This window comes from Phascolarctos cinereus, unplaced genomic scaffold (assembly GCF_003287225.1).
Source record: "Phascolarctos cinereus isolate Bilbo 61053 unplaced genomic scaffold, phaCin_HiC Scaffold_726;HRSCAF=1367, whole genome shotgun sequence".
Classification (NCBI taxonomy): Eukaryota; Metazoa; Chordata; class Mammalia; order Diprotodontia; family Phascolarctidae; genus Phascolarctos; species Phascolarctos cinereus.
In genome coordinates, this window is record NW_027556098.1 from 263,039,280 (window position 1) to 263,066,420 (window position 27,141).

Here is a 27,141-nt window from a genome sequence, read left to right on the forward strand (position 1 = left end):
TATACAAACATAAATTTGTAGTGCACCCAATCAATGTAGTTTTGTGACACCCTCTTTTGACATTTAGTCCCACTTATTACATATAAGACCTTGTATAGAAATTAAAGTTGTACAAGCCATATGTAATCTATAACCTATATTTTTAAATTGTATTATCAACTCCTAATTTATAATTCAGTAGGTAGACCAAACTTAAACCTAATGCAAAAGTAACTATAAGACTTGTACTTATAGTGTTTTTAGTCATTTACTTATATGTTGGGGTTCTGCACAATACAAGCCCACTGGCAAGATCAGATCACTTCCACAATTGTCAATTCTCCTTTTTATTCAACTGAATGAGCTATAGAGCTAATGCTTGTATTGGCACATATAGTCTAAGCATATCTGTGTTACACCGTATCTATAGAAGCCTTGGGATTATACTATATACTATGCCATCCTCTGGCAAATTCCCTGACCCAATTTCCTGAGGAATTACTTCTAAAGCCCAAAAATGGTCCAAATGATGGTGATGGGAGACACCTAACAGGTAAGGGAGTTTATGGAAAAAATTTAAACTAGAGGTTCTTCTTAGGTTATATTATATTTGGGTTAGACTCATTATTCAGTGACTGGAAATAATAGAAGAGGTGGTGGGAAATGCTTTCCCTGGTCTATTTCTCATTCCTAGAATGATGTCCTAGAAATTACATTCTTGGAAAAGTTTCCAGCCCAATCTAGAAGCACTTGGACTTTTTTTTTTATTGTACTCTAACCCAATCATATCTTACTTTGAGTTTTTCCATTTCAACTAATGGTAAGTCAGCCTATTCAGTTTTTCTGGCTCTGAAACCTCACTCCTACCACACACTATAAGTAGTAATTGGGGGTGGGGTAGAGGAGGGAGAGAATGAAATGATGAGTTATCTAAACACAACTTACTGATATTTTATAACTTCCATTATTCCTAGGGCACAAAGAAATTTAATTATTAGCTTTCAAATACCTTTCTAGTTGAATTAGAGCACCTTGTCAGTGAGTCTAAGAACAACAGTCACAACCTTATTTTATAAAATATATTTTACTTTAAAATGTAGCCTCTCTAGGCCAATCCATTAGGGTTTGTGCTACATGCAGTTGTGCCCAGGTTGTGTTCATAAAACTCAACAATATGAAATACAATGCAAGTGCAGGTTTTACAATTGCATTAAACATTGTGGAAAGTTATGTACAGATTCAACAGGTTCTTTTTGTCCTCCACTTCCTTTAGAGTTTGTATATTTTAAACAAATAAGAAGGACAGGGGGCAGGGAGCAAAAGAAAAACAACCTATACAAAAAGCCAAATCTCAATTTTACAGTACATTAACTGAGACACTTTCATACAAATTTCTTCTGGTGTGTGGATTTTGACGATGCCTATTTTGCACAGAAGACTTGCCAGCAGAGGTAACTGGAGAGCGCTGAACATCATCAGGGAGAAATTAAGAAGAGTCTTGGGAGGGGCGGCTAGGTTGCATAGTGGCTAGAGCACCGGCCCTGGATTCAGGAGGACCTGAGTTCAAATCCGGCCTCAGACACATACACTTACTAGCTGTGTGACCCTGGGCAAGTCACTTAACACCATTGCCCAACCTCTCCCCCCCCCCAAAAAAGAAGTGTCTTGGGAACCAAAAGCAATTTCAGTAATACATGGTCTTATCCCACCAGCCTGTAGGGGGAGAAAGAGAGTCAATAAGAAATATGGAACCTGTGGGAGACAGAAAAAGGCAAATGCTTATTTAACCTCAGCAGGGTCTCCTAAATCTGGATCCAAATGCTCCTCCTTTGAGGTTACTTACTTCCTGGATAGCGCCTGATTAGGAGTTTTCGGAACTCATCATATAGCCAGATGACAATGGCATATGGTACCGCCACAAACCAATATTGGACCCTGGAAATGAAATGCAGCCAAATGCAAGAGTCAAAGTGTATCAGAAGATAAGAACCAGCCTCTCAGGTAAATGGCGGTGGAGCTGGTAACTTCACTGCCTTCTTGGCAACTGCAACAATTTCAGGTGGATTCAAAGCAGGGAAGGCTTTTTTTTTTTTAAATTGGTCAAAACCAGTTCTTTTCTTTAAAGGCATAATACAAAGCAAGGAATACTCAAAGATGAGAACCATAAAGTGTGACTTTTTCCCCTTCAAATCTTTGCAAAGGGAATGTGAATTTGAATTCATTCTCATTTCCCTCAATGGCTTGACCAGGCCTAACCACTTTTTCAAAAGAGATTTGTGGTCTCCAATCCTCACTACCTTATTTCTGCTCTAGACATCCTCATGCCACCACAGCCTGGTCTCCAACTCTCCTCCGAATGCTTTCCCTTCCCACATCAGGGCACATAACTCACCGAAGCGTGGTGAAATTCAGGATTGGGATACTTCCAAATCCACAGGAGACGATTGCTGCTATGATAATTTGAGATGCAATCCCAACCCAGATGTATTTATTTCTGTACAAAGTATAAACATGAACAGAGTTTTAATGCACTTGGTTATTCCTCCCCTCTTCCTAGCTTCCCTGTTATTGTAGGGAATTATACCACCAAATTCCTAGTTCCTCAGGCTACCAATCTACAAATCATCTCCTCACTATCTGCCTCCCTGTCATATTTAATCAGCTGCCAAATTTGTTGATTTCATCCTTGTGACATCTCTTGTATATACTTCCTTTTCTCCTCTGACACTGCCACCACCCTGGTGCAGGTTCTGACTGTCTCATGCCTGGACTATTTTAGTGGCCCAGTAGTAGGTCTCCCCGCTAAAAATTCTTCTTAAACACCCTCCTCTCACTAAACTCCCTATCATATCCAGGATAAAATAAATATATTGTATGTATGTGTGTGTGTATATATAAATATGTATGTATGTATTTATGTATATATGTATATAAAATCCTAGTTGGCATTCGAAGTCCTTCATAAGTCCCCTTCACATTTCCCTCTCCCCCATATTTTTCAGTATTCTTTATTCTTTTTTTTTTTTTAGGCAATTGGGGTTAAGTGACTTGCCCAGTGTCAAGTGTTTGGTTTGAAGTCAAATTTGAACTCAGGTCCTCCTGACTCCAGGGCTGGTGCTCTATCCATTGCGCCACCTAGCCGCCCCACTTCTTCAGTATTCTTACACCTTACACCCCACCATATAGTACTTTGTGATCCATTTATGCTGGCCTCCTTGCTGAGCCTCACACAAGGTACTCCATCTCCTAACTCTGAGCATTTTCACTGAATGTCCCTCAAGCCTAGAACGATCTCCTTCCCCATCTCTACCTCCTGGCTTCCTTCAAGTCCCAGCTAAAAATCCCACCTTCTATGGGAAGACTTTTCCAGTTCCCCTTTAATGCTAGTACATTCCCTCTGCCATTTATCTCCAGTTTATTTTATACACACGCACACACACACATATATACATACATATATAAATATACAAGTATATATACATATATATTGTTTGTATATAATTGTTTGCATATTGTCTCCCCTGAGAGCAGAAATATATTTTGTCTTTCTTTTGGCCCAAAGCTTAGCACACTGACAACGCATGTAGGGTACTTAAAACATATTTACTGACTGACTGGAGCCCATCAGGCTAATATGACTCAGAGCCATGTCAAACAATCTTTTCCCACAGTATGTGTCCTAACATCAGTGCCCTTGATGAACCAACAGAATTCCACGCTCTTTGCATGATAAGCCTCTGAGAAGTCTAGTTGATACCTGAAGAGACCTTGCTGGAAAATTGAGTTTATCCGAGTTTTTCTGATGATCACATCTGCAATTTGCTGGACCATGACTGCAACAAAGTAAGCAGTGTATCCAGTGCACTCCAAGTACTTTCGCTGATATTTTGTCTGCAAATGATCAGAAGGGGGATAGGTGTGGAGACAGATGGTTACCTAGTTTTCCAAAAAAGGTAACAGTTGAGTAGGAAAGAAAAGATGATTTAATTTATCTTGCTTATCCCCATATGTTGTACCTTGCAGCCTAATTGTTCTTTTGTGTCTGTTACAAAGCTGATGTGTGTCAGCTCTAGCAAACTATCACCAAAGGCAAAGACAAATCCTGATAAAGGTCACAGTTATTCAAATAAAATTTTGAATTGCCGTTTTGATTCTTGAAAATCAATTATATCTCCTTACATAATTCTACTCCCATGTCTGCTCTCTGACCACCTTGAACTACAGATAACTCTGGGAATCTAGGCTGAGCCAGATGATCTCATCTCTTTCTCATGAGGAATTGCACACCCAAAGGGCAATCAGTTTCCATACAGAATCAAACGTCCCTCCATGAGACTCTCATCTCATTGCTATTTTTTAAAATTTTAAGTAACAAATTTTGTTTTAACAAAAGACAAAAACATATATCCAATTTAATAATAATAACTAATAGTTATGTAGAATTTTTGGGGGGGTTGAGCAGAATCGAAGTTAATTGACTTGCCCAAGGTCATACACCTTGTAAGTATCAAGTGTCTGAAGCTGGATTTGAACTCAGGTCCTCCTGACTCCACAACTGGTGCTCTAGCCACTGTGTCACCTAATTGCCCCTTATGTGTCATGTTAAATGTTATGTCATTGGGTTCTCCCAACAACCCTGTCAAGAAGGCACTCTTATTATTCCCATTTTATGGATAAAGAAACTAAGGGTCATAGAAGATAAGTGACTTGCCCATGGTAACCCAGCCAGTGAGTTTCAGGCAGGATTTTAATTCAGGTCTTCCTGACTCCAAGCCCAGAGCTTTAACTACTGTGCCACCCAAATTCCAAAAATAGCTAATGAGGTAGTAATCAACATTGTCCACTGTATTTAACCTGATATCTGGAGCTATTCAATGTAGTCTTCATTTACATATCTCAGGGCAATGTGGATAGTTTCATTCTCTTCTCTTCATTTCCCTCTTTTTTAATAAAGAAAAACAATTAAATGGAGAAAGCCAGTACATTAGCCATTTGGCATTCCCTCCTATTGCTTGCCATCTCTCAGCTGAGAAGACAGAAGCATATTTCATCATCAGAGACCATGACTTGGAAGTTTCAGTCCTTTCATTTCCAAAACTTGCTACCATGACTCTACCCTTTTCTCTTTACTGAACTCTCCTGCAGAAATCATCAGTTCCTCAGAGTATTGTCTCCCACCACTAGAGTGTAAGATCCTTAAGGGCAGATGCAGATTCTAGTTTCTCTATGATAAATGCTTTTTCATTAGTCGTATTTATACACTGTCTAGTGCATAGTCATCATTCAACAAATGCTTGGTGATGTTTTCATTCACTCATTGATTCTAATAAGGTAGCATCACTAAGGCAGTGTAGAGCATGGAATTTCAGCATCAATCAGGTCAAATGGGCAATAGAGTAGAGAATAAATGGGGTTAAAATTTTGATCTCCCTTACCCATTCTTGTCCATAACTGTCTTCAAGGTCATTAAGACTACCATTTTCCCATAGTGGCCGCAAGTAAAGGAGCCTGTCAGGTTTGAATCCCTGTACTGCATAGACAGTGAAGTAGGCAAAGAAACCTCCCGCAGATTGCAAGATTCCTAGAGGTCAAAGGAGATGTAGGAACAGATGAGTTCAGGATAGTCTCTTTCCATTTCTCTCCCACCCATCAAAAAAAAAAATAAAAGGCAGTTTCTGATTGCTTTAGGAAACAGCCTTAGGAAAGACTTTTGGTATTAAAGTGACAGGTGGGAGTTAGATCTCAGCATACCAATTTGCAGGTAGGAGTACAAAGCCAGCTGGTGATTTGCCAGTCTGTCCTTCATGTGGCGTGGCTTTCGGCTCATGATATCACTCTCAGCTTTCTCATAGGCTAAGGCAATGGAGGGAATCTATGGAGGGGAAAGAAGATGGTGAAACCCAGTCACTCACCACTGCCCTATAGCTAGAACATAGCCAGTTAGTATTTAGCAAAGAGAAGATAGAGAGAATAAGTGAATCCCAACTCTCTGGAAGCAACTTGGCCGGAAATTTTCAAATCTTTAAGCAACAAGAATCATTTGCTATTAGTGTTAAAAGAAACAGATCTCTAACCATGCTAAAATGTGTGAGCAGTAATATATTGATATTACTACCTGTAGAGAAGAAAGGGAGGAAGGTTGACAAGGGGCTAGCAAGGGCTATTTCCCTTCCTTAGTCTCTATTTGCTTTCTGTTATACACTTAAGATTTATTCATGCTTTCCCAAGTCACATGAATAATATACCCTCAACGATATTGGTTATTCTTCAGTTACTATTTAGTTATGCATTGTCTGTTATGGATTTAGAGCACCTGGGTTGTTACCACCTCTACCTCTTATTAAGTACTTGGTATACCCTTGCACAAATCATTGGGCCCCAATTTCTTTATCTATAAAATGAAGAGGCTGAACTGGATGACCTCTAAACTCCCACTCCTAGATCTCTGATCCTATGAATTAATTTGGTTGATCCCAGATGCAGAGACAATTCAGAAAATTACACTGGCCTATGCTCAGCATTTTGTCACTAGACCTGAAGATTCCTGAAAATGTGAATAATGTCATTTTTCCTGTTTTTTACTCATTCACTCCATCCACTAATCTCCATTATGCTTCTTTTAGCAAGTGGCCCTCTCCTTGATGTGTGGAAGATTTAACTGCCACATGTAAAGGCAATATTTTAATCTTAGGAGTTTTAAGAGATCTTAGGTGAGCTACCCTTTATTGAATTAAAAGAGCCTTGGATTAGTTAAGGGGCTGTATCCTACAATGTTTCTCAGACCTCTTAAACCCGTTTGGGTTTTATTTTTTTGTCTAGGCAATGGGGTTAAGTGACTTGCCCAGGGTCATACAGCTAGTAAGTGTTAAGTTCCTGGGGCCAGATTTGAACTGGGGTCCTCCTGAATCCAGGGCTGGTACTCTATCCACTGCAACACCTAGCTGCCCTGCCCCTAAACATTTTGCAGACTGTTTTGGTGATAGCTTCACCTGTGATCCTTGATCATTGTTCCCAGTTCAAGGATAAGGAACCTGAGAAATAGACACTGTACACATTTTTGGAGGGTAAAGTAAATGGAATCATTTGGAAAGCTCAGTTCAAGACAGTGTTGATTTTATTATCAATTTCTTGACAAGATAATTAAATCTTTTCAGGGGAAAGAAAAACCAGAAGGAAAAAAAATGGTCCCAAAAGTTTATGTTACCTGATTCAATATTTGATTCCCTAGTTCCTCAGAAATCTACTTACAACATCAGTGCCCAAGTCTATGAACAAGATGGCCATGGTACCAATGGGCAGGGGGACCCCAGCAATAATGAAGATCAGAAAAGGGATAAGCTCTGCGATGTTTTTGGTCAGGGTGAAGGCAATGATTTTCTTCAGATTGTCAAAGATTAGGCGACCTATGAAGAGAATGCTCTTGTCAGAGAAATAACCCTCAAACCACCAGGTTAAATCAACTATAAGGGCACATCTAAGATGTCTTTTGTGTGCAAGGGACCTTACTTACCTTCTTCTATACCTGTCACTATAGAGGAAAAGTTGTCATCTAGTAAGACCATGTCTGCTGCATTTGCTGCTGCATCAGAACCTGCAAAACCCATAGCAATCCCAATATCGGCCTTCTTCAGGGCTGGGGAATCATTAACACCATCTCCTGTCACTGCAACAACAGCATCCTGGAAGAACAAAGTAGGATTCAAACTTTTAACTTTAAATCTAGAAACTTTAACAAGTAGTCAAGTTTGGAGTATTGATCAAAATAATAGCCTCCATCTGCTCTGGAAATTAAGAAGACTCTGTGTTCAGCAAGAGTCCATTTTTGGCAGGGGGGAAGGGTTATATTGCCTTGTGGTATAAAGAATAAGAGGGATAAGTACCCAAGCAAGACCTTCTTAAACGAATGCAGGTGCAAGATAAGATGGCAGAGGACAGAGATGGACATCTCTCCAGGTCCCCTGAAAAAATATTGACTGTGGGGTCACATTCTTTCCTTAGTTATCTCCACAGCTTGGGCCAGCTAAACTAATTCACTCAACAGAGAAGTCATAATTAGAGAATGACGAATAGATAGGCCACCATCTTCTTCAAGCTGTAACAGAGGTTTCACTCATTCAAGCCAAGGCCATGGTATATGAATATAATGGTTAATACTATTGTACTGTAAGAAATAATGAAAGAGACCATTTCAGAGAACCCTGGAAAGATTTTTACGAGCTGATGCAGAGTGAAGAAATCAGGACTGGAATAATTTATATATTAATAACATTCTTAAGACAAACTAACACTGCATGATGTCATTAATACAATGATCAACCACTATTCCAGTGGCCTGATGATGAAGCATGCTACCCATCTCCTGGCAGAGAGGTAAAGTCAAGGGCCAGAATAAGACATTTTTTTGGACATGGCTGGTGAGGGAATCTGCTTTGTCTGATGATACATATTTTATAAAGCTTTTGTTTTTCTCTTTTGTCTTTTTTTCCCCAATGAGGGAGGAATTATTTTTTGTTAGCTGAAAAAAACTTGAATATAAGCTCCTTAAGGGATTGTTTTGTCATTGTATTTCCAATACCTAGCACAGTGCCAAGAACAAAATAATGCTTAATGAATGCTTGAGAAATTGAATAGAATTTCCTTGAAAGAACTAGCCATTTATTTTCCTGAGACTTGTGAAGGAACCATAGCTGTGTTTTGGGAAAGAGCCATCTGTCATGACAAGGCTTCCCCTCAGGATCAATGACAGTGTGAAGGTATCTGAGTCAGATTCACTGGAGTACCTGTCAGTCAATCAGTCAATGAACCTTTGTTAAGCACCTACTGTATGCCAGGCACATATTGAGCTCTACCTCCCCAGTGGCTCACCTGTCTCTGACAGCCCTCCACAATGATCAGCTTCTGCTGGGGAGATGTTCTTGCAAAGACAATTTCAGTGTGGTAGGTCAGGAGCTCATCCAGCTCCTCTGGGCTCATCTCCTTCAGCTCCATTCCACTGACCACAGCTGCCTTTGCCTCCCTAGAAGGGCCAAAACAAAACCCAGTAAGGAAAAAGGACAGCTCTAATGCTGAGGGATCCTCCTTGATCAAGGTAACCCAGTAGGTAACAACACTCTTCACTAATGCTCTTAACACTGTTAAAAATAGACAAGCCTAGCGTGCATTCTGGGAAGAGAAAAACAGAAAAAGAAATTTATAGGCCAATTTTCTTAATGAATATGGATATAAAAATCCTAAATAAAATACTAGCTAAAAGATTACAACAATATATGACAAAGATTATACATTATGATCAAGTGGGATTTATACCAGAATGAAGGAATAGTTTGCCATAAGGACATAATGGTTTAAACTAATTGATTAAATCAATAATAACACTTTAAAAAATCATATAATTATATCAATAGATGCATAAAAAGCTTTTGATAAAGTTCAACACTCATTTTTGTTAAAAACACTTGAAAGTATTGGTATGAATGGATTTTTCCTTAAATTGATAAAATGCATTTATCTATAAATGTCCCAGTTAGAGTAGGTGTGAAACAAGGATGACCATTGTCACCAATATTATTCAATATTGTATTGGCAATTCTAGCAATAGCAATAAGAGAAGAAAAAGAAATGTAAAAATTCAGAATAGGGAATGAGATGATAAAACTATCTCTTTTTGCAGGTGATATGATAACGTTCTTGAAAAATAAGCTAATTGAAACAATAATTTTAGCAAAGCAATGGGATGGAAAGTAAATTCACATAAATCATTAGCATTCCTATCTATCACAAACAAAACTCTGCTAGAAGAGATTATAAAAAATACCCCATTTTAAATAACTCTAGACAGTATAAAATACCTGGGAGTATATCTGCCAAAACAAACACAGGATTTATGTGAACAAAATTATTTAAAAAATTTTTTTACAAATAAAATCATATTTAAATAATTAGAGAGATACTAATTGTTTATGGGTAGGCAGGGCCAATGTAATAAAAATGACAATTTTACCCAAACTAATTTGTATGTTTAATGCCATCTGAATTAAATTTCCAAAATAAGTTTTTTACTGAATTAGAAAAAGTGATAACAAAATTCATTTGGAAAAACAAAAAGTCAAGAATATCAAAGGAAATAATGAAAAACGTATAAAGAGAGGTTTAGCAGTACTAGATCTTAAACTGTATTATAAGGCAGTAATTATCAAAACTATCTGATACTGGGTAAGAAATAGAAAGGTAGACATAAAATTTACAGCAGCAAATGAACATAATAACTTTATATTTGACAAGTATACAGACTTAAGATTTTGGGAAAAGAATTCATTATTTGGTAAAAATTATTGGGAAAACTGAAAAACAATATGGTAGAAATTGGGTATGGACCAAAATCTCACACCATTTACCAAAATCAAAATGGATACATGGCCTAGATATAAAAAGAGATTTTACAAAATAATTAGAAGAACATGGAACATATTACTTATCAGACTTATAGACAGGCAAACAATTTATGAATAAACAAGAAATAGAGAGCAAAGTTAGGTGTAGAATGGATAATTTCAATTACATTAAATTAAAAAGGTTCTGTACAAATAAAACTAATATAGCTAATATCAGAAAGAAAGCAGAAAATTTGGGGAAAATTTTATAGATAGATTGTCAGATAAAGGTCTCATATCTAAAATATATAAATAACTTTGTCAAATATATAAGAATATGAGTCATTCCCCAATTGATAAATGGTCAAAGGATATGAACAGCAGTTTTCCAGTGAAGAAATCAAAACAATTTATAGGCACATAAAAGTGCAAATTAAAACAACCTTGAGATATCATTTTATACCTAATAGATTTGCTAAAAAGATAGAAGGGTAAAGTGGTAAATGTTGGAGAGGATGTGGAAAAATTAGTACACTAATTTGTTGTTGGTGGAATAATGAAATGATCCAACCACTTTGGAGAACAATTTGGAATTACACCCAGAGTTATTAAACTACCTATACCCTTTGACCCAACAATACCGCTACTTGGTCTATTTCTAGAGAAGATTAGGGCAAAAGGAAAAGAACTTCTATCTTCTAGAATGTTTATAGCAGCTCTCTTTGTGGTGGCAAAGAAGTAGAAATTGCAGGGATGCCCATCAATTGGGGAATGGCTGAACAAGTTGTGGTATATGATTGTGATGAAATACTCCTGTACTAAAGAAATGATGAGCTCAGTGATTTTAGAAAAACATGGAGAGACCTGCATGAAATAATGAAGAGTGAAATGAGCAGAACCAAGAGAATGTCGTATACAGTAATAGCAATGTTGTATATATTTATATATATATACACACACACACACACATATAAACCTATTTGTGTCTAATGGTAGCCATCCCTACAGTGGGATAGGGAGAGTGGGGAAGAAAAGAAAAGAAATGTACATGATAATTTTGTTGTATATTTGAAAGGAATAGCAAGTTGTGCACAGTAAATTTTCAGTTTCATGTACAATCATCTTTTTTATTGTACCATGTTATGGAAATGGTTTTTTTAAATTCCAGAAATAAAAATTTTTTTTAAAAAAAGAGAAGCCTATTATAAGTAATAGACATTGCCATTTCCATTCAAAATAGGGAAATAGAGGCTAGCAGAGGACTCACATTGGAGCAACTGTAATGAATACTACCAAGTCCTACCCCTCACAGAGGGAACCCCAAAAGGGCTGGTAGTGAGAAGCAATGGCTGATTGTTCCTGTGTTTGGAATGCCCTCCCTTAGCATCATCCTCTGACTGTTGAATTACTACTTGTTCTTTAAAACCCAACTCATGGGGCAGCTAGGTGGTGAAGTGGATAGATCACTGGCCCTGGAGTCAGGAGGACCTGAGTTCAAATTCTTCCTCAGACACTTGATACTTACTAGCTGTGTGACCCTGGGCAAGTCACTTAACCCCGATTGCCTCGGCAAAAAAAAAAAAAAAAGGATACCGTTTTTTGTTGGCTTTCCAAGGCAATTGTGTATGTATGTGTACGTGAATGTGTGTATGTATGTATATGTATAGGTATATGTGCCTATGAAGAAACGGTACATCAGCAGTAACCTAAGAGGCTGTGAGCCAAAGAATATGAGCCCCTAATATTGCAGCTCTTTGGAAACAAAGAGATAGGCAAGAGTTGCATTACTACTGCTCTTACCTTTTGTTAACCTGTTCTACAGGAATTTTAAGACGTTTTGCCATGTCTTCCGCAGTCTCACTGTTGGCTGAAATGATGCCCACACTTCTGGCAATGGCTTTGGCTGTGATTGGATGATCACCTGTCACCATGATAACCTAAAATGAGGAGACACAGATATAATCAATCAGAAGCAGGCCTAGCAAAAGCAGAGGAACAAGTGAGCATGACTGCTCTTGCCTGAGGCAAGAGCTGGTAGGGTACATATGATCAGTGTTGATAACAGAATTGCTCTTTGGGGGACCTTTGGTTGTGATGTGTATCTTTCCTCCCCCTGGAAAAGTCCAGCACTGGTATATTTTCTATATATCTTCTTGCCAATTTTTTAAAAAATTTTTTCCCACCTTTTTTGAGGGAACCTTTATTCTTTGGTGTAGTTCTTGCCCGACATTTTAGGAAAAAAGAATTTGTGGGACAGCCTCAGATTTTAAAGAATAGTATATCAATTGGAGTTACATATTCTACTTTAAAGGATCATAAAGATAAATGGAGTTAGAAAAATATTAAAAGATACTACCTTACCTTTATACAGTACATTATAGCTTAAAAAAAACCATTATTTCTATTACTAAATGATAATAATAATAACAATAGTTTACATTTATATAGTACTTCAAGGTTTGAAAAATATTTATCTTCTTTTATTAGATGACGAAACAGAAGCTCAGGAAGGTTAAGTGATTTGCCCAAAATTACAGAGCTCGTTGATGGAAGAGTTGGGAAGAGAGTCTTATGTCATACTGCCAAAAGCAATCATTGATTTAAAAAAAAAAAGAGAGAGACTTTTTTTTTTAACCTTTTCATTGCCTGTCATGGTTCATGGGGAAAACATAATGGGATTAAATGAGATAATATATGTAAAAAGCACTTTGCAAACCATACGAGTGCTCTATTTTATCATTCCTTTGGCCGTTTTCACTGCACCAGACTCAAGTATTCAGGTGTTAAACAGTAATTATACTGAGAAGAAGCTTCTCTACAGAATTCCAATAAATCAATGTTTTAATAACCAATAAAAACCTAACATTGTACACATGAAAGGAATAGAGATTGAAGCTGGATGAGTAATTTCATTGATGAGGAAATGCCCTCCACCACTGCAGACTGGCACCTTTTCAACAACTCTCAGAGAGCTGTGTCGAGCACTGGGAGGTTATCCTGTCCAGGGTCACTTAGCCAGCATCTGTCAGGGGAGGACACGTCCCAGGGACTTGAGTCCAGCTTTCTATCCATTCTTTCATGATGCCTCTCAAATATAAAAGGGAAAATGAAAATACATGGGATGGTAGAGAGGACTTTATTGTGAATTAAAACTTCCTCAAAGGATCTTTCTCACCTGTGAAGGACTCCAAGAGATAGGAAAAAAGAACTCTACCTTGATGCCAGCGCTGCGGCATTTCATGACTGCATCAGGGACAGTGGATCGAGGGGGATCAATCAGTGATATCAGCCCTACAAAGCAGAGGTCAGAGGTGGGAAAGTTCATGGACTCTACATCAAAGGTATAGGTATCTGGAAACTCATCTTCTGGCAGGTAGAGATGACAGAAACCTGGAATAAATATGCATGGGGAACAAACAGGGGAAGGCATTAATAAGAACAGGAGGAAAATTAAAAATGAGATACTGTGCTTCCATACCACACAAGCACATCAAAGCGACAAAGTACTTTTTCTTGAATGGAAACTTAGGTTCCTTTCCTATACCTTCCTCAGGAAAGGTGTAGTAGATAGGATATTGTAAAAGCCAGGAGAAAAATTACATAATGGAATCACAGATTTTTTTTAAACTGAAAGAGACATTACAGATCAATTAATCTAACCTTCTCAATCTTACACATAAGGAACTAAGACCTATACTTAAAAGTTCAGGTAGGAAAACTCCTAAAAACCATCTTAACGGGGTTAAAGAGATCTGTTATTTAAATGAGATTACATGATAAAATTTTGCTAGGCATGAAAACAGGGAAGTTTCTATGCTGGGAATTCCCTCACTAATAAAAATCAGTTTCTCGACCATTAAAAAGAAAGCATAGAACATTCAGTCAATGACCCATAATTTTATTGATGGTTTCTGCATTAGAGAATGAGGAACCATTAATAAAATCAGGGATCCTTGAAGCATTTTTATGAGGATGTTTTGGCACCAAACATGCTTTTCCTTCCCAAACACAAATTCCAATGTCCTTTAGAAACACACACTCCATTGATTCATTTCCTTCCTTTGATATCATTTTCCACTGTTTTTAGTAAACTTGTCCATTTTTTCAACTTTAATCCTTTATGTAGTAGAGGCTAGTGGCCCATTCTTTGTCACCTTCCCAGGCCAACTCACCCAGCACTCTCTCCCCTAAGCCCCCCAGCTCCATGTATGCAGTCTGGAAGGCCTCTGCTGTGCTTTCATCAAGAGGTTGCTCCTGGCCATTGATCATGATGGTGCTGCATTTCTCCAGGATCTTCTCAGGGGCTCCTTTCATCACCAAGAGGAAGCGCTTGTCATTGGGGTCATCTGTCTCATGAATGGACAGCTGGGAGGAAGAAATTAAGTGAATGTGTTAAATGGGGCATGCCACTATTACTGTCACTTCTAAGAGACCTGAAGAGTTCCTCCACAACTAGCCATATGTTAGGAGAAAGGAAATCATCTTTCACTCTTTGTACACTTGACCACATTGCAGTGGAAACAAGAGGCATATTGATGGCCTTGGTGTGCATTGAAGCCTCCTCTATTGATGTGATCAAGGAGCCAGAGCTGGAAGGGACCTTAGAGACCATATGGTCCAGACTCCTCATTTTATAGATGAGAGACCTAAAGCCCAGTGACGTTAAATGATTTGCCTAACTTGGGCTCTACAGGAAGTAAATGCCAGAGGTAAGGTTTGAATCCAAGACTTCTCCCCCCATACTCAGCATTCCTTCTATTGTGATGTGCTATGCAAACCCACAGTGATCTCTAAGATCCCTTGATGCCTCCTACTAGTAAAGGAGACTCAAACTTGGCCCCAACCTAAACCTGCAGTCTGGGCTTTTATATGAGAAATTAAGAGACCCAAACTGCAGCGGTGCCTCTCTCTAAAGAGGAAGAGAGGTCCTTTCAGGTGGTGGCACAATTCCACTGAGTGTCATACCAGGGCAGGATTATCGACTGCAGGTTTCAAAAAAAATTCCGGGAAGCCAGAGACTTAAATTTCACTACTTTTCAACATAGTTACATTCACCTGGGGCTTTCTTTTCAACCCACTAACAATGAAGAGATTCTTATATATGTATATTCTCTCTGATAGGAACTGGGAAAATTGTACCACCATGGTAACCATCAAATGTCATTTAATAAAGTATATTTTATGAGGTTAAAGAAGACATGTATATTTGTGTGAGAGGAAGGCTGGGGAAAGGAATTTTTACTTTATGGCCCAAATCTACTTTGCTCCAGACTGAGCAAAAAGGCCGCTGGTGAAATTTCTAACACTAAATATGCTTTTCTCTCATACTACCAGCTCCCCTAATACTTTAAACTCCAAAGAGCCATTTTCATTCCCATCTCAATTCATTCCTCTCTTCATGAAGGAGATAGAAGCAGTCAGCCCTTGCACACTAGTATACTCCTGAAATGAAAGCACCAATTGCTGCTAGGTTGATTCCCTGAGACGTTGGGGAAAAGACCCCACAGGACCCCAGAACCTCAACTGCATGAGATAGAATGAAACCTAAAACCTTCCTGGTTTGCCCACATACTGTCAGAAAGGGCATTTATTTGTCTCCACCCAATGTGGTGAGGCTTACCTACTTTACTGACTTTTGGAATGAGGCAGTCTCTTTGGGAATGAACTCTCCATCTCCAGTCATCTTTTCTTTTCTTTTTTTTTTTTGCCTAGGCAATGGGGTTAAGTGACTTGCCCAGGGTCACACAGCTAGTAAATGTCAAGTGTCTGAGGCCAGATTTGAATTCAGGTCCTCCTGACTCCAGGGCAAGTGCTCTATCCACGAATCTCATCACCAGTCATCTTGACTTTTGTCCTGTTACTGGATTTCACTCAGGAAGAGAGAGTGAGGCTGATGACTTTGTACAACTTTGCCTCTCTTAAATCCAATTCATGCACAAAGTCAAGACATCACCTGTGATGTCTTTAGTCCTCTTCAAAAATGAAGGACATGCAACTCCCTTAGTGCCTCTGATAGTAACCAGGCAAGGAAAACCTAGACCCCTAAATCCTTCAGCATCAAAAACTAAGACAGTAGACTGGATGTATTTTTTTTCAGGGACACCCACATCCTAGGTTCTCTAGACTCATCTTCCTTTCCCTACTGTGCTTCTGGGAAAACAACAGCCCAAAGTAGCTCAGGCTCTAGACCTGTGGAGACTTTTCATAACTGCAGGTAAGAATATCATTGGGCTAGGAAATAAGATACTTGGTGATGAGGAAAAACCTACCTGGAATTTGTTGATGGAGTTAAAAGGAATTTCAGCCACTTTTCTGTTTCTTTTTCTTCTTTCTATCACATTGCCCATGATGACTTCTGAGAACTTCAGGAGGGCAGCTTCTGAGGCATCTCCCATCACTACTTTCTGGAATTTTTTTTTTCAAAGAAGAAATAAAACAAATCAAATTATAATCACAGTCTGGCTCTTCCACGTCATTTAAAAACGTGCTTAAGTTCTATAGGTAATACGGAGGAGAGAGAGGGGGAAAGATGCTTGCCCTCAAAGAGTTTATAATCTAATTGAAGACAGAAGATAAATGAATAAGACAAGACAATAGTATTAAGCTTTGAAACTGCATTGTCTAGACAATAAGTAAGTTTAAAGATGAGATCACTAAGGACCAGAGCAGTTGGGGTAGGAAGGTTTTCTTTCATGGATCATTTGAGCTAGACCTGGAAACACCAGAAAAGATAAATGGAGAAAGTTTTTAAAGGCAAAACCATAAAATGAATCATGAAGAAAAAAAACAAGCATGGCATATTGTCAATCAAGACAGTAATGAAATAGTCCTAATTAAAGTTAGGAAATAGTGGAAAAACAAGTTTGAATAGGGCAGGGTGGGGCCATGTTAAAAAGGGGCTTGAAAACCAGGCAGAATTTTGATGCTATAATGTACTAATGAACCAATGGAGAGTGAACAGAAGAGAAAGATGAAAAAATAAGAAGTGTGAGCCTGGTAATGGGATGTAGGAAGGATTAGAACAGCATGAAACTAAGATCCAGCAGCCCAGTTAGTAACTGCTCTAGTAGTCTAGGAAAAGGGTAATAAGGGTGAATCCAAGAAGTTAAAAGTGAGTGACGCTTTAAAGGGGGTTAGGGTAGTAAGGCATTTACAGTCACCCTGTGGACATAGGAAATGAAGGGGAGAGTCAAAGGAAACTCCAAACTTTGGGCATTGGAAACTCCAAACAGGAGGAATGTGGCATTGATAGGGAAACTGGGAGAGGACACTTATTTGTGGAGTTTGGGGAGAGCAAGATGGCATAGCAATGATAACAGTAGCTAGAATTTATATAGCACTCCAAGGTTTGCCAAGTTCTATATTTACAAATATAGAAAGAACACTAAACTCGGCATCAGCAAACCTGAGTTTTTTCTTACCTCCTGCTACTGACTAGTTCTGTGTCTCTGGGCAAGTTTTAACCTTTCTGAACTCAATTTCCATTTTCATTATATGAGCAGATTGGACAAAGAGATCCCTAAGGTTCTTAAAACTCTGAGAAAATGAAGAAATTAAGTTTTAGATGTGTTGTTTTCAGGGTAGGTGTCAATGAATAGCCAAGTGGCACTGTCTATTAACCATTTATTTGGATGATAGAGATAGAACTGGAGCTTGGGTCAGAAAAGACAGGATATTGGGATTTAGATGGTATCAGCATAGAGTTGATAGCTCAGAGAATGGATGAAATAAGTGAGGGAGAAAGAAGCACAAAATCCCAGTGAATATGCTTTGGAAAAACAGAGGCAGAAAAAAACAGAAGAAAACAGAGCAGAATGGGAAAGGAAGAGGAGAAACCAAAGCAGTTTCAATGTGGCAAGAAGTAAAGAGAGAATGAAATGCACTGAAGTACATAAGTGTTCATATCCCCAAAAAATTCTTAGATGAGAAGAATAGCCCTACAATTGATCTAATAAGTTGATATCTTTATTTTGTGTCTTGACCCGTGGATTACATTGGTGAAGGCAACTTCATCTACTAATGCAGAGTAGCACCTGCCCTCCAACTGACAGCCTTCGAGTTACCTGGGGCATTTCATTCAATTAAGGGTCTCAAGTATTTCTGAATGATATTATAAAGAAATATTTCCCTTATTATACCTGATTAAGACTCAGTTCAGCAAATTCAGTTTGATAAAGATGTATTAAGCACCTACTATGTGCCAGGCAGTGTGTTAAATGCTGCAGTTACAAAAAGAGGCAAAAAAGTCCCTGCCCTCGAAGAGCTTATGATCTAATGGGGGAGACAACCTGCAAACAAATATATACAGAGGAAGTTATATACAGGATAAATATGAAGTAATTAAAAGAGGAAAAGAATTGGAATTAAGAGGGGTTAGGGAAGTCTTCCTGTATAATTCCTGTGGAATTTTAGGTGAGACTTAAAGGAAGCCAGGGAGGTCAGTAGTTGCGGTAGAGGAGGGAAAGGGTTCCAAGCATGGAAGAGAGTCAGGAAAAATGCCCAGAACTGAGAAATGGAATATCTTTTCCACTAAATATCCAGGATGCCAGTGTCACTAGACTGAAAAATATGTGTTGGGGAGTAAGGTGTTGTTCTTCATGCTCAAAAAGGACCAAAATGACACCACTATAATGGTGTCAAGGTACAGTGTAAGGGAGTAAGGTTTGAGATGACTGGAAAAGTAGGAGGGAGCTAGTTTATGAAGGGCTTTGAATCCCAAACACAATTTTATATTGCTCCTAGAAGCAATAGGGAGCCACTGGAGTTTATTGAATAGGGGTATGACAAGGTCAAACCTGTGTTTTAGGAAAATCACATTAATGGCTGAATGGAGGATGGACTGTAGTGGAGAGGTACCTGAGGCAGGCAGACCCACCAGCAGACTATTGCAGGAATCCAGAACTAAGGTGATGTGATAATGGGAGCCCACACTACAGTGGTTGCAGTGTCAGAAGAGAAGGGGGCATATTTGAGAGATGCTGGAAAGATGAAATTGACAGGCTTTGGCAACAGATTAGATATGGTAGGTGAGACAGTGAGGAGTCCAGGATGACCTCTGGGTTGGGAGACTGAGAGACTAGGAGGATGGTGTTGCCCTCTAATAGAGAAGGTAGGAGGTAGGGAGAATTTAAGATGAAAGATAATGAGTTCTGTTTTGTGCATATTGATTTTAAGATGTCTACTGGACATTTAGTTCAAGATGTCTGAAAGGAAGTTGGACATGGGAGACTAGAGATCAGCAAAGAGATTGGGGCAGGAAAGATAGATCTGAGAATCATCAGCATAAAGGTGGTAATAAATCCATTAAATTAAATTCAATTTAATTCAGGGAGCTGATGAGAGCACTGAGTGAAGTAGTATAGAGGGAGAAGAAAAGAGAACCAAATGCCCCTTGAGACATCTACATTTAAAGGGCATGATCTGAAGGGTGAGCCAAAGGACACAGAGGAGGAGTGTACAGATAGGTAGAAGGAAAATCAAGAGAGGCCCTGATAGAGAAAAGAGAGCATCAAGGAGGAAAGAGTGATCAACAATGTCAAAGGCTGCAAAGTGGTTAAAGAGAATGATGATTGAGAAAAGGCTATTTGATTTGGCAACTAGGAGAGCATTAGTAACTTTGGAGAGAGCAATTTTAGCAGAATGGTAAGATTGGAGGCTATATTGTAAAGGGTTAAGCAGAGAGAGAAAAAAGAACACGTAGCCACCAACTGCAGACCTCCTTTTCAAGGAGTTTATCCACAAAGGGCAGGAAAGAAATCAGATAGTAGTTAGCAGGGATGGAAGGATCAAGTGAAGGTTTTTTACAGGATGGGGGGGACATGGGCATGTTCGTAGGCAATAGGAAAGGAACCAGTAGGGAGAGGGAGACTGAAAATAAGTGAAATGGTGGGGATAACAGAGGGGTCAATCTCTTGGAGGAAGGCAATGTGATAGAATTTTCTTCACCTTCACTCAGCAGCATATGTGTCACATGCAGTAGTATGTGTAGGCACAAAGGTGATAAATGGTGAGAGTGATCCAAGACTGAGGGTTGGTTGAGCATAATAGGTAGTATGTCTTCAAGAGAAGGAGGACAGTGTGGAGTTAAATTTGTTTACCAAGGAATCAAGAAACGGGGAAGAGGAGAGTGTGGCTAGTTCAGGGGAGATGGCCAGGTAGAGAACTGAGGGGTCAAGGGACTGATGGTCACAGTGAAGATGGAGAGTAGAATTATGTGAGGGAAGGCAGAGTGAAGGTGAAAAGCCAATAGATTATGATTGAATAAAGTGATTTCAGAATTCTTGAACATGGATGGAGATGATACCTTTATAGGTGAAGGCAAGATCTAGGGAATGATCTTCTTTGCATGTGGCTGAGGTGTGGTGGAGAAGTGGCTCATAGGAGGAGAGTAGATTGAGGACCTGAGTGGTTAGGGTATTTGAGGGAGGACCAATACATTTGTTGAAGTCCCCTAGTATAAGGGCAAGAGTTGGGAAAGAAAGAAAAATTGTAAGCCAGTTTTCAAACTCCTTGAGGAATTAAGTGGGGTGACCTGAGGGTCTATGAAAAACAGCTACCAGATTTTTGACTGGGTGGTAGATATAAATAGCATAAATCTCAAAGGAAGAGAGGTTACTTATCGAGGGAGGAAGGGAGATAACCTGGAAGTGGCAATGGGGAGCAAGGAGTATTCCAGCTCTCTGACCTCAACCAGAGAGCCAAAGAGAATGAGAGAAGGGTGGCCAGGGAGTCTGTGTCATCAGGAGAAAGCTAGATTACAGTAAGAGCTAGTAGATGGAAGGAATGGGAGAGGAATAGATTTAAGATGAAGGTAAGTTTGTTACCTATTGAACAGGCATTCCAGAGGGTACCTTGGAAAAGATGGAGTTAGGATGGAACTTTGAGGAGAGGAAAGAGAATGAGGAGTGAGGTGGTAGGTGGTGTTGAGTGGAGTTTGGATAATGCCTTACTGGAGCTCAGAGATAAGCAGAAGGAGTTTAAGAGATAAGTTGAAGAAGTGAACAGAAGGCCAAGAATGAAATATGTTCTATGAAGCCACATTTACTTGTGTCCCTGCTCAAGAAGCTTCATTAGCTCCCTGTTGCCTTTTAGAATCAAATCCAAACTCTCCTATTTGGCATTTAAAGCTCTTCATAATCTGGCTCTGTAACCTACCTGTCCTTTTCGCTAGTTACACATTACTGCCCTTAGCTGTCACGGGTGCCAAATTAGACTGCTTCCTACTCCCCTTAAGCAGCATTCTATCTCCCATGTTCTTGCCGTTGCACTGGCCATCTGTCTTGAATGCTAAGACCCACTTTCTCCTCAACTCTGCCTTTTGTTACTCTTTGCTTCCTCCAATTTTCAGCCTAAGCACAACTCATAGCAAGAGACCTTTCCTTATTTCTCCACTTGCTAGTGTTTCTCACTCATATTTACCTTTGTGTATGTAGTTTTCCCCCAGTAGAATGTGAACTCTGAAAGGCCAGGGACTATGTGTATCTGGTTACCCTAGTGCCTAGCACATAGTAAGTGCTTAATAAATGCTGAATTCAATGGCTTAGATGAGTTAGGTCCTGGAGAAACAAATATGACTAATTTACATCATTTCAACACTACAGCAAGATCATAAAATTTCCTTCTGTAGGGTGTTGAAGGAATCACAATGAATTTCAGCCTTGTTCAAGCTACTACAACACACTACCTGAAGTCAGTATTTTAACACTTCCTCCACTTTTTCCTATGACTTTACAAAGAAAAGTAGAATGAAGCCAAGGTATGATTTTGTTACTTGGCTAGACAACATGCTGGCAGTTCAAACTAACTCTTGTGTATAGTAACTTCTCATCTCATTAAGTGGCAGTACAGCAGAAGGGAATGGAAGATAGCAAGATGACCTGGAGAGTAGCTTTGATGTCACACCCAGATGAGCAGAAGACCTACCTTCATGATGGAGGTACTTTCCTGTCCTGGTATAAACTCAGCTCGGTTGCACAGTGTTACAATCTTTGATAAGGAGGCCCAGGTTGCAGAACTTTGATCAAAGACGTGGTCTGGAAAGCAAGAGAGAGAATTATGTAACACATAGAAGACTGCTGTGGGAGAGGAGAGTGAGTTTGTATATCCACAGGGTCCAAACAAATCTCAGAAACAGCCTGCTCACCCTATCAGGGTTAGCATTAACTTCCCTGCTCAGTCCCACATCCTTGGCATTGCTTCCAAAGCCTCACCATTCTGATCTTCACTTGTATCAGCCTGATAGATCTGCTTGTCAAACCACAGATGGGCCACAGTCATTCTGTTTTGTGTTAAGGTCCCAGTCTTGTCAGAGCAGATGATGGAGGTGGAGCCCAGAGTTTCTACTGCTTCCAGGTTCTTCACCAGACAGTTCTTCTTGGCCATCCTTTTTGCTGTCAGGGACAGGCTCACCTACAAATGAAAGAAGGAAAGAAACGTAAACCCCAGTGAGTCAAAATGATATGACCTTTTGCTTAACCATTTTTGTAGAGACCACATTTTGACCTATCTTTTACAAATAATCATGGCTCAATATTTGTGGCTAGATGAATTCGGGGATACAATCATGATTGCTATACAGAAAGTTTGAGTATTTTATTGGTTAAATGATCCCAAGAGGCTTTTGTTTTTAAGGAAACAAAATCCTAATTGTGATTCTTTCCTCTTTTGAATAATGTGATCCACAATGAATTGAGTTGCAAAGGAAATGTCAACAAGTCTGTACCATATGGATGAAAATCACCATTTGACCTTGGGTCAACTTGAGTGACCATGTCCATCTCCAGAAAGATTGTAAGGGAGCTGTGCCCAAGTGGACATCCTAAGTGTAAGGGATGCATAAGGGATACTCATCTCATACTCTGGGTCTTCAAGGAGCTATTATGTACCTTCTTAAATACACTCTAGGGTTCAATATCTTCTACACCTCAGTTTACAGGTTGGGATCAGGTAAGAGATCCACACAGAGACTGCTTTACAATTTGAAGTTCACTCTTTAGATCTCTCACTTTGCTTCCAAGCAAGACTAGAGCAGACAAATGTATACATAAGCTTACTTACACATCTCCTGAAAATGAAGATTTGTGCCTTGTGATCTTGGTTTCTAATGCTGAAACTATCCTAAGTGACCCTATTTTTTTCCTCTAATACCCAACCTGTTTAAGACATTCAGGTATTGCCTCCCATTGGGGAAAGTATTCTACCCTAAAACACTGAAATAACTTGTAATATACCAGCTCATGTCGGGGATTGAATATTCTATGTTAGGAGTATAAGGATCAAGGCAGAGAGCATAGATCACATCACAGACTTACAGTGACAGCAGCCACCAGACCTTCTGGTACATTGGCCAAAATGATGCCGATGAGGAAGATGACAGCATCTAGGACCCGGTATTGCATGCATATTGCAATGATGAAGAACACGATACCAATAGAAACTGCTACCCCTGCTACAATATGGACAAAGTGCTCAATTTCAATGGCAATTGGTGTCTTCTCATGCCCAAGAGATGAAGCCAGTAAGGCAATTCTTCCAATGATGGTGCGGTCACCTGTGTTGATGACCATTCCAGTTGCTGTGCCTGGAAGGAAAGTATATGGATGATATTCCAGGAGGTCTTGCCTATAAGAGATATAGACTTCCTGGGCTTCTGTCTTCATCCTCTGGCTTGACATGACCACCATTGCACTGATGCAAAGAACTGCATGATAATAGATCAAGTGTTGGCATATTGGGTACAACTATGGGTTTTTTTTTCCTTAGGAAAAAAAATCTAGTAGGAAGTAGAGGGAAGGAGATCAAGAAGCATAGATTGACCAGAAGGACCCGTAATTTTTATGGAATGTTTGTTCCACATATTCCACCAGACCTACCTTCCAGGCAGGTTGTAGAGTAAAAGCCAATGTTCTTCGTCTCCAAGGGATTTTCATGAGTAAGATCACAAGAACGAGACTGAGGCTCTGATTCCCCAGTAAGAGATGAATTATCTACCTGGGAATGAATTCAATTTAACTTAACAAACTTTTATTAACTACCTACTGTAAGTTACAGGCCAAAGTATTGGGGTTTTTAAAAAATGAAATCTCTATCCTGAAGAACTTCCCTTTCTTCTAGGTAGTGTGTGTGTGTGTGTGTGTGTGTGTGTGTGTGTGTGTGTGTGAGTGAAAGAAACAACATGCACATTTAAAGTAAACATAAAGTTTAAATGCAATAATACAAAGTAATTTCATGAAGACAGATTTAAGAAAGTTCTAGAATTAGGCATTTTGGCTGTCTTGCCCATTTGGTTTAATCAAGGACTATTGGGTGGGACTGTAGGTTACAGAGACTGGGAACAGATCCAATTATCCTTAGACAGAACAATACATTGATGCTTACCTTACATCCCTGTGAGGCCAGGATCCTGATATCAGCAGGAATCTGGTCTCCACCCTTAATCTCTACAATATCTCCTACAACCAGATGCTCTGCAGGGATCTCCCTCTTTTTCCCATCTCTGATGACAAAAGCTTTCTGGGAAATGAAAATGAAAAAGAAACTTCAGACCCTGACATGGCATCTTCTTCATCTACCCGTGGTCTAGATACTCAATATCAAAGGATATTGCAGCTTTAGCTATATAGCAAGACTAATAAGTAGCATTTACATAATGCTGTAAGACCTGCAAAGTGCTTTACATGTTATCTCATTTGATTCTCACAACAACCCTAAGAGGTAGCTGCTATTATTGTTTTCATTTTACAGATGAGGAAACTGAGGCCAAGAGAGGTCAAGTGACTTGCCCAGGGTCATAAACTAGTGTTTGAGGCAGGATTTGAACTCAGGTGTTCTTGGTTCCAAATCCAAAACTCTATCCACTATGTCATTGGCTATAAGTAGAGAAACAATTCTCTTGGGCCCTGAAGGCCTCTAAATGCTATAGTTCACAGGGGGACCAGAAAACATTGAGAGAAGATTGGGGTGGATTGTAGACTTGACAGAGAGAAAGACCAACAGCTGCCTGCAGGAACTGATGCTAGCTACAGAATGTTAGATTGAACAGTGAAGACACAAGTCAAAATCCAGGGTCTTCAACTGTGAGCAATCTTAGAGTCCAACAAGTCCAATACCTGTGAGAACACAGAGGCCCAGAGAAAGTTCAGTGACTGCCCTAAGATCATGCAGCTAGGAAGCATCTGAGTTTTCCTGACTCCAAGTCTAGTGTCCTATTCTCATTGCCATGCTGTCTTTATGTGATATAAGTCATAATTGTACAGTGATGACCTGGATTCTTGCCTTCTTTATGCAAAGAAGGGAGCCAACTCCCTTTCCCCTCCCCCAATTAAGGTCAGCAGTTCCTTTGGCCATCATGGAGGAAAATTGTCAGTTTTAAACATAACACAGAAAACCTGCCACAGGAAGACCATTCTATGCCATGGGAAGAGCATTAGGTTCAGCCATTCTGCCAGCCTTCTGGTGGCAACATCAGTGCATGCAGGCAAAGAATTGGGGAGAGAAAAGGGACAGAATGAATACAGACTCATCCTCCCAGGTAGATATGGTCACTCTCTGGCCTGATAAAAAGCTCATTTAAAGTTACTGTTCAAACTTCTTAGGTGGCACTTTATGAGTGAATGAAGAACAAACCAGGCAGAGCTATATGAAGATTTAGAAGTAGCAATAAGTGGTGTTTACCATGACACAGCTCTAAGGAATTTTGAACTACTTACCCGAGGAATCATTTTAGTGAAACTGGCAATGATGTTGGTGCTTTTTGCCTCTTGGTAATAAGCAAACATCCCAGTGAGGATGACCACCATGATGAGCACAACACCTAAATAGATCTACATGAAAGGGAAAGGAGACCTAAGTCAGAGAAGCAAATGCTTCAGGTACTATTTAGGGTGAGAATTTCAACCTGCAAGTAAGTTAGATGCTCAAGTATTTGTTATATAGGTCAGTGGGGAATCATTTCATACATTTTGGTTGCCAGGCCCTAGGAGTCTCCTAAAGGTTCCCTAAATGTTTCACATGCTAAATTAAGAAATGAGGAAATCCTCCTTGAGAGGATAAGGTTAGAGCCCAAGGATGTGCATATTGATACAGCACCTTTGTCCCTTAGGAGCCCATGATGCTTTCCTATTTCATGTCTGTGGCATAGAAACAGCAGCCCTTAGGATATCTCCACCCTTACCTTCCATCTTACAGATGTAGCAACTTCAGCCTGGAGAATTCTAGTAACATGATCCCACTCAAGAGTGATTCCCTGGCAGAATCAGGATTGAATTCCCTGTTTCCCTGTCTATCAGTCCAGGACTCTATGAGAGCTCTTAGTCTCTGGCACCCCTTCTATGATAGAGAAACCAATGACAAAAACCATTGCAGGAAGCCTTTTAGGTACTTACGTTGTCCATGGAAGCAGACTTGTCCTTTGAAAATTCAATCAGATATGCAAGGAAACACAGAACAGCTCCTGCCCACAAAAGGCTGGAGAATCCACCCACCATTTGTTTGAGGAATTTGATGATTTCTGGAGATTCTTTGGGTGGAGTAAGGACATTGGGCCCATTCTGAGCCAAGAGTTCTGCAACTTTTGTGCTAGTGAGACCCTGCAAAGACAAAGCCAGGACAAACAGGTGTTAAAGAATGACTGGACACTCTTAGCTTTGTGGATGTAAACTCTAGGGGTTGTGGTTTTTTGGGAGATTTTTTTTCATTTTTTGGTGGAGGTTAGAGGGATCCCTGTATTTGGAGTGGAAATATTAGCTTTGTGAAGCTCCTAGGTGTCTTATGGCTTTTATCTTTGAATTTCTAT

The 27,141-nt window shown here is 39.5% G+C and overlaps 1 protein-coding gene across 1 annotated transcript; it reads right to left on the reverse strand.

Moving 5' to 3' along the window:
* Positions 1 to 1,663: 1,663 nt before the first annotated feature.
* LOC110195856 (potassium-transporting ATPase alpha chain 2-like) lies at positions 1,664 to 26,848 on the reverse strand. The gene is made up of 20 exons (XM_020968791.1): positions 26,732 to 26,848; positions 26,057 to 26,170; positions 24,726 to 24,860; positions 24,221 to 24,338; positions 23,660 to 23,928; positions 22,559 to 22,757; positions 22,272 to 22,381; positions 16,619 to 16,753; positions 14,522 to 14,714; positions 13,564 to 13,739; positions 12,150 to 12,286; positions 8,845 to 8,995; positions 7,490 to 7,658; positions 7,228 to 7,382; positions 5,731 to 5,851; positions 5,415 to 5,560; positions 3,737 to 3,870; positions 2,372 to 2,473; positions 1,823 to 1,914; positions 1,664 to 1,692 (listed from the first exon to the last, which is right to left on the reverse strand). The coding sequence occupies exons 1-20, from the start codon at positions 26,831 to 26,833 to the stop codon at positions 1,664 to 1,666; spliced, it is 2,787 nt and encodes a 928-aa protein (XP_020824450.1). The 5' UTR covers positions 26,834 to 26,848.
* Positions 26,849 to 27,141: the final 293 nt, after the last annotated feature.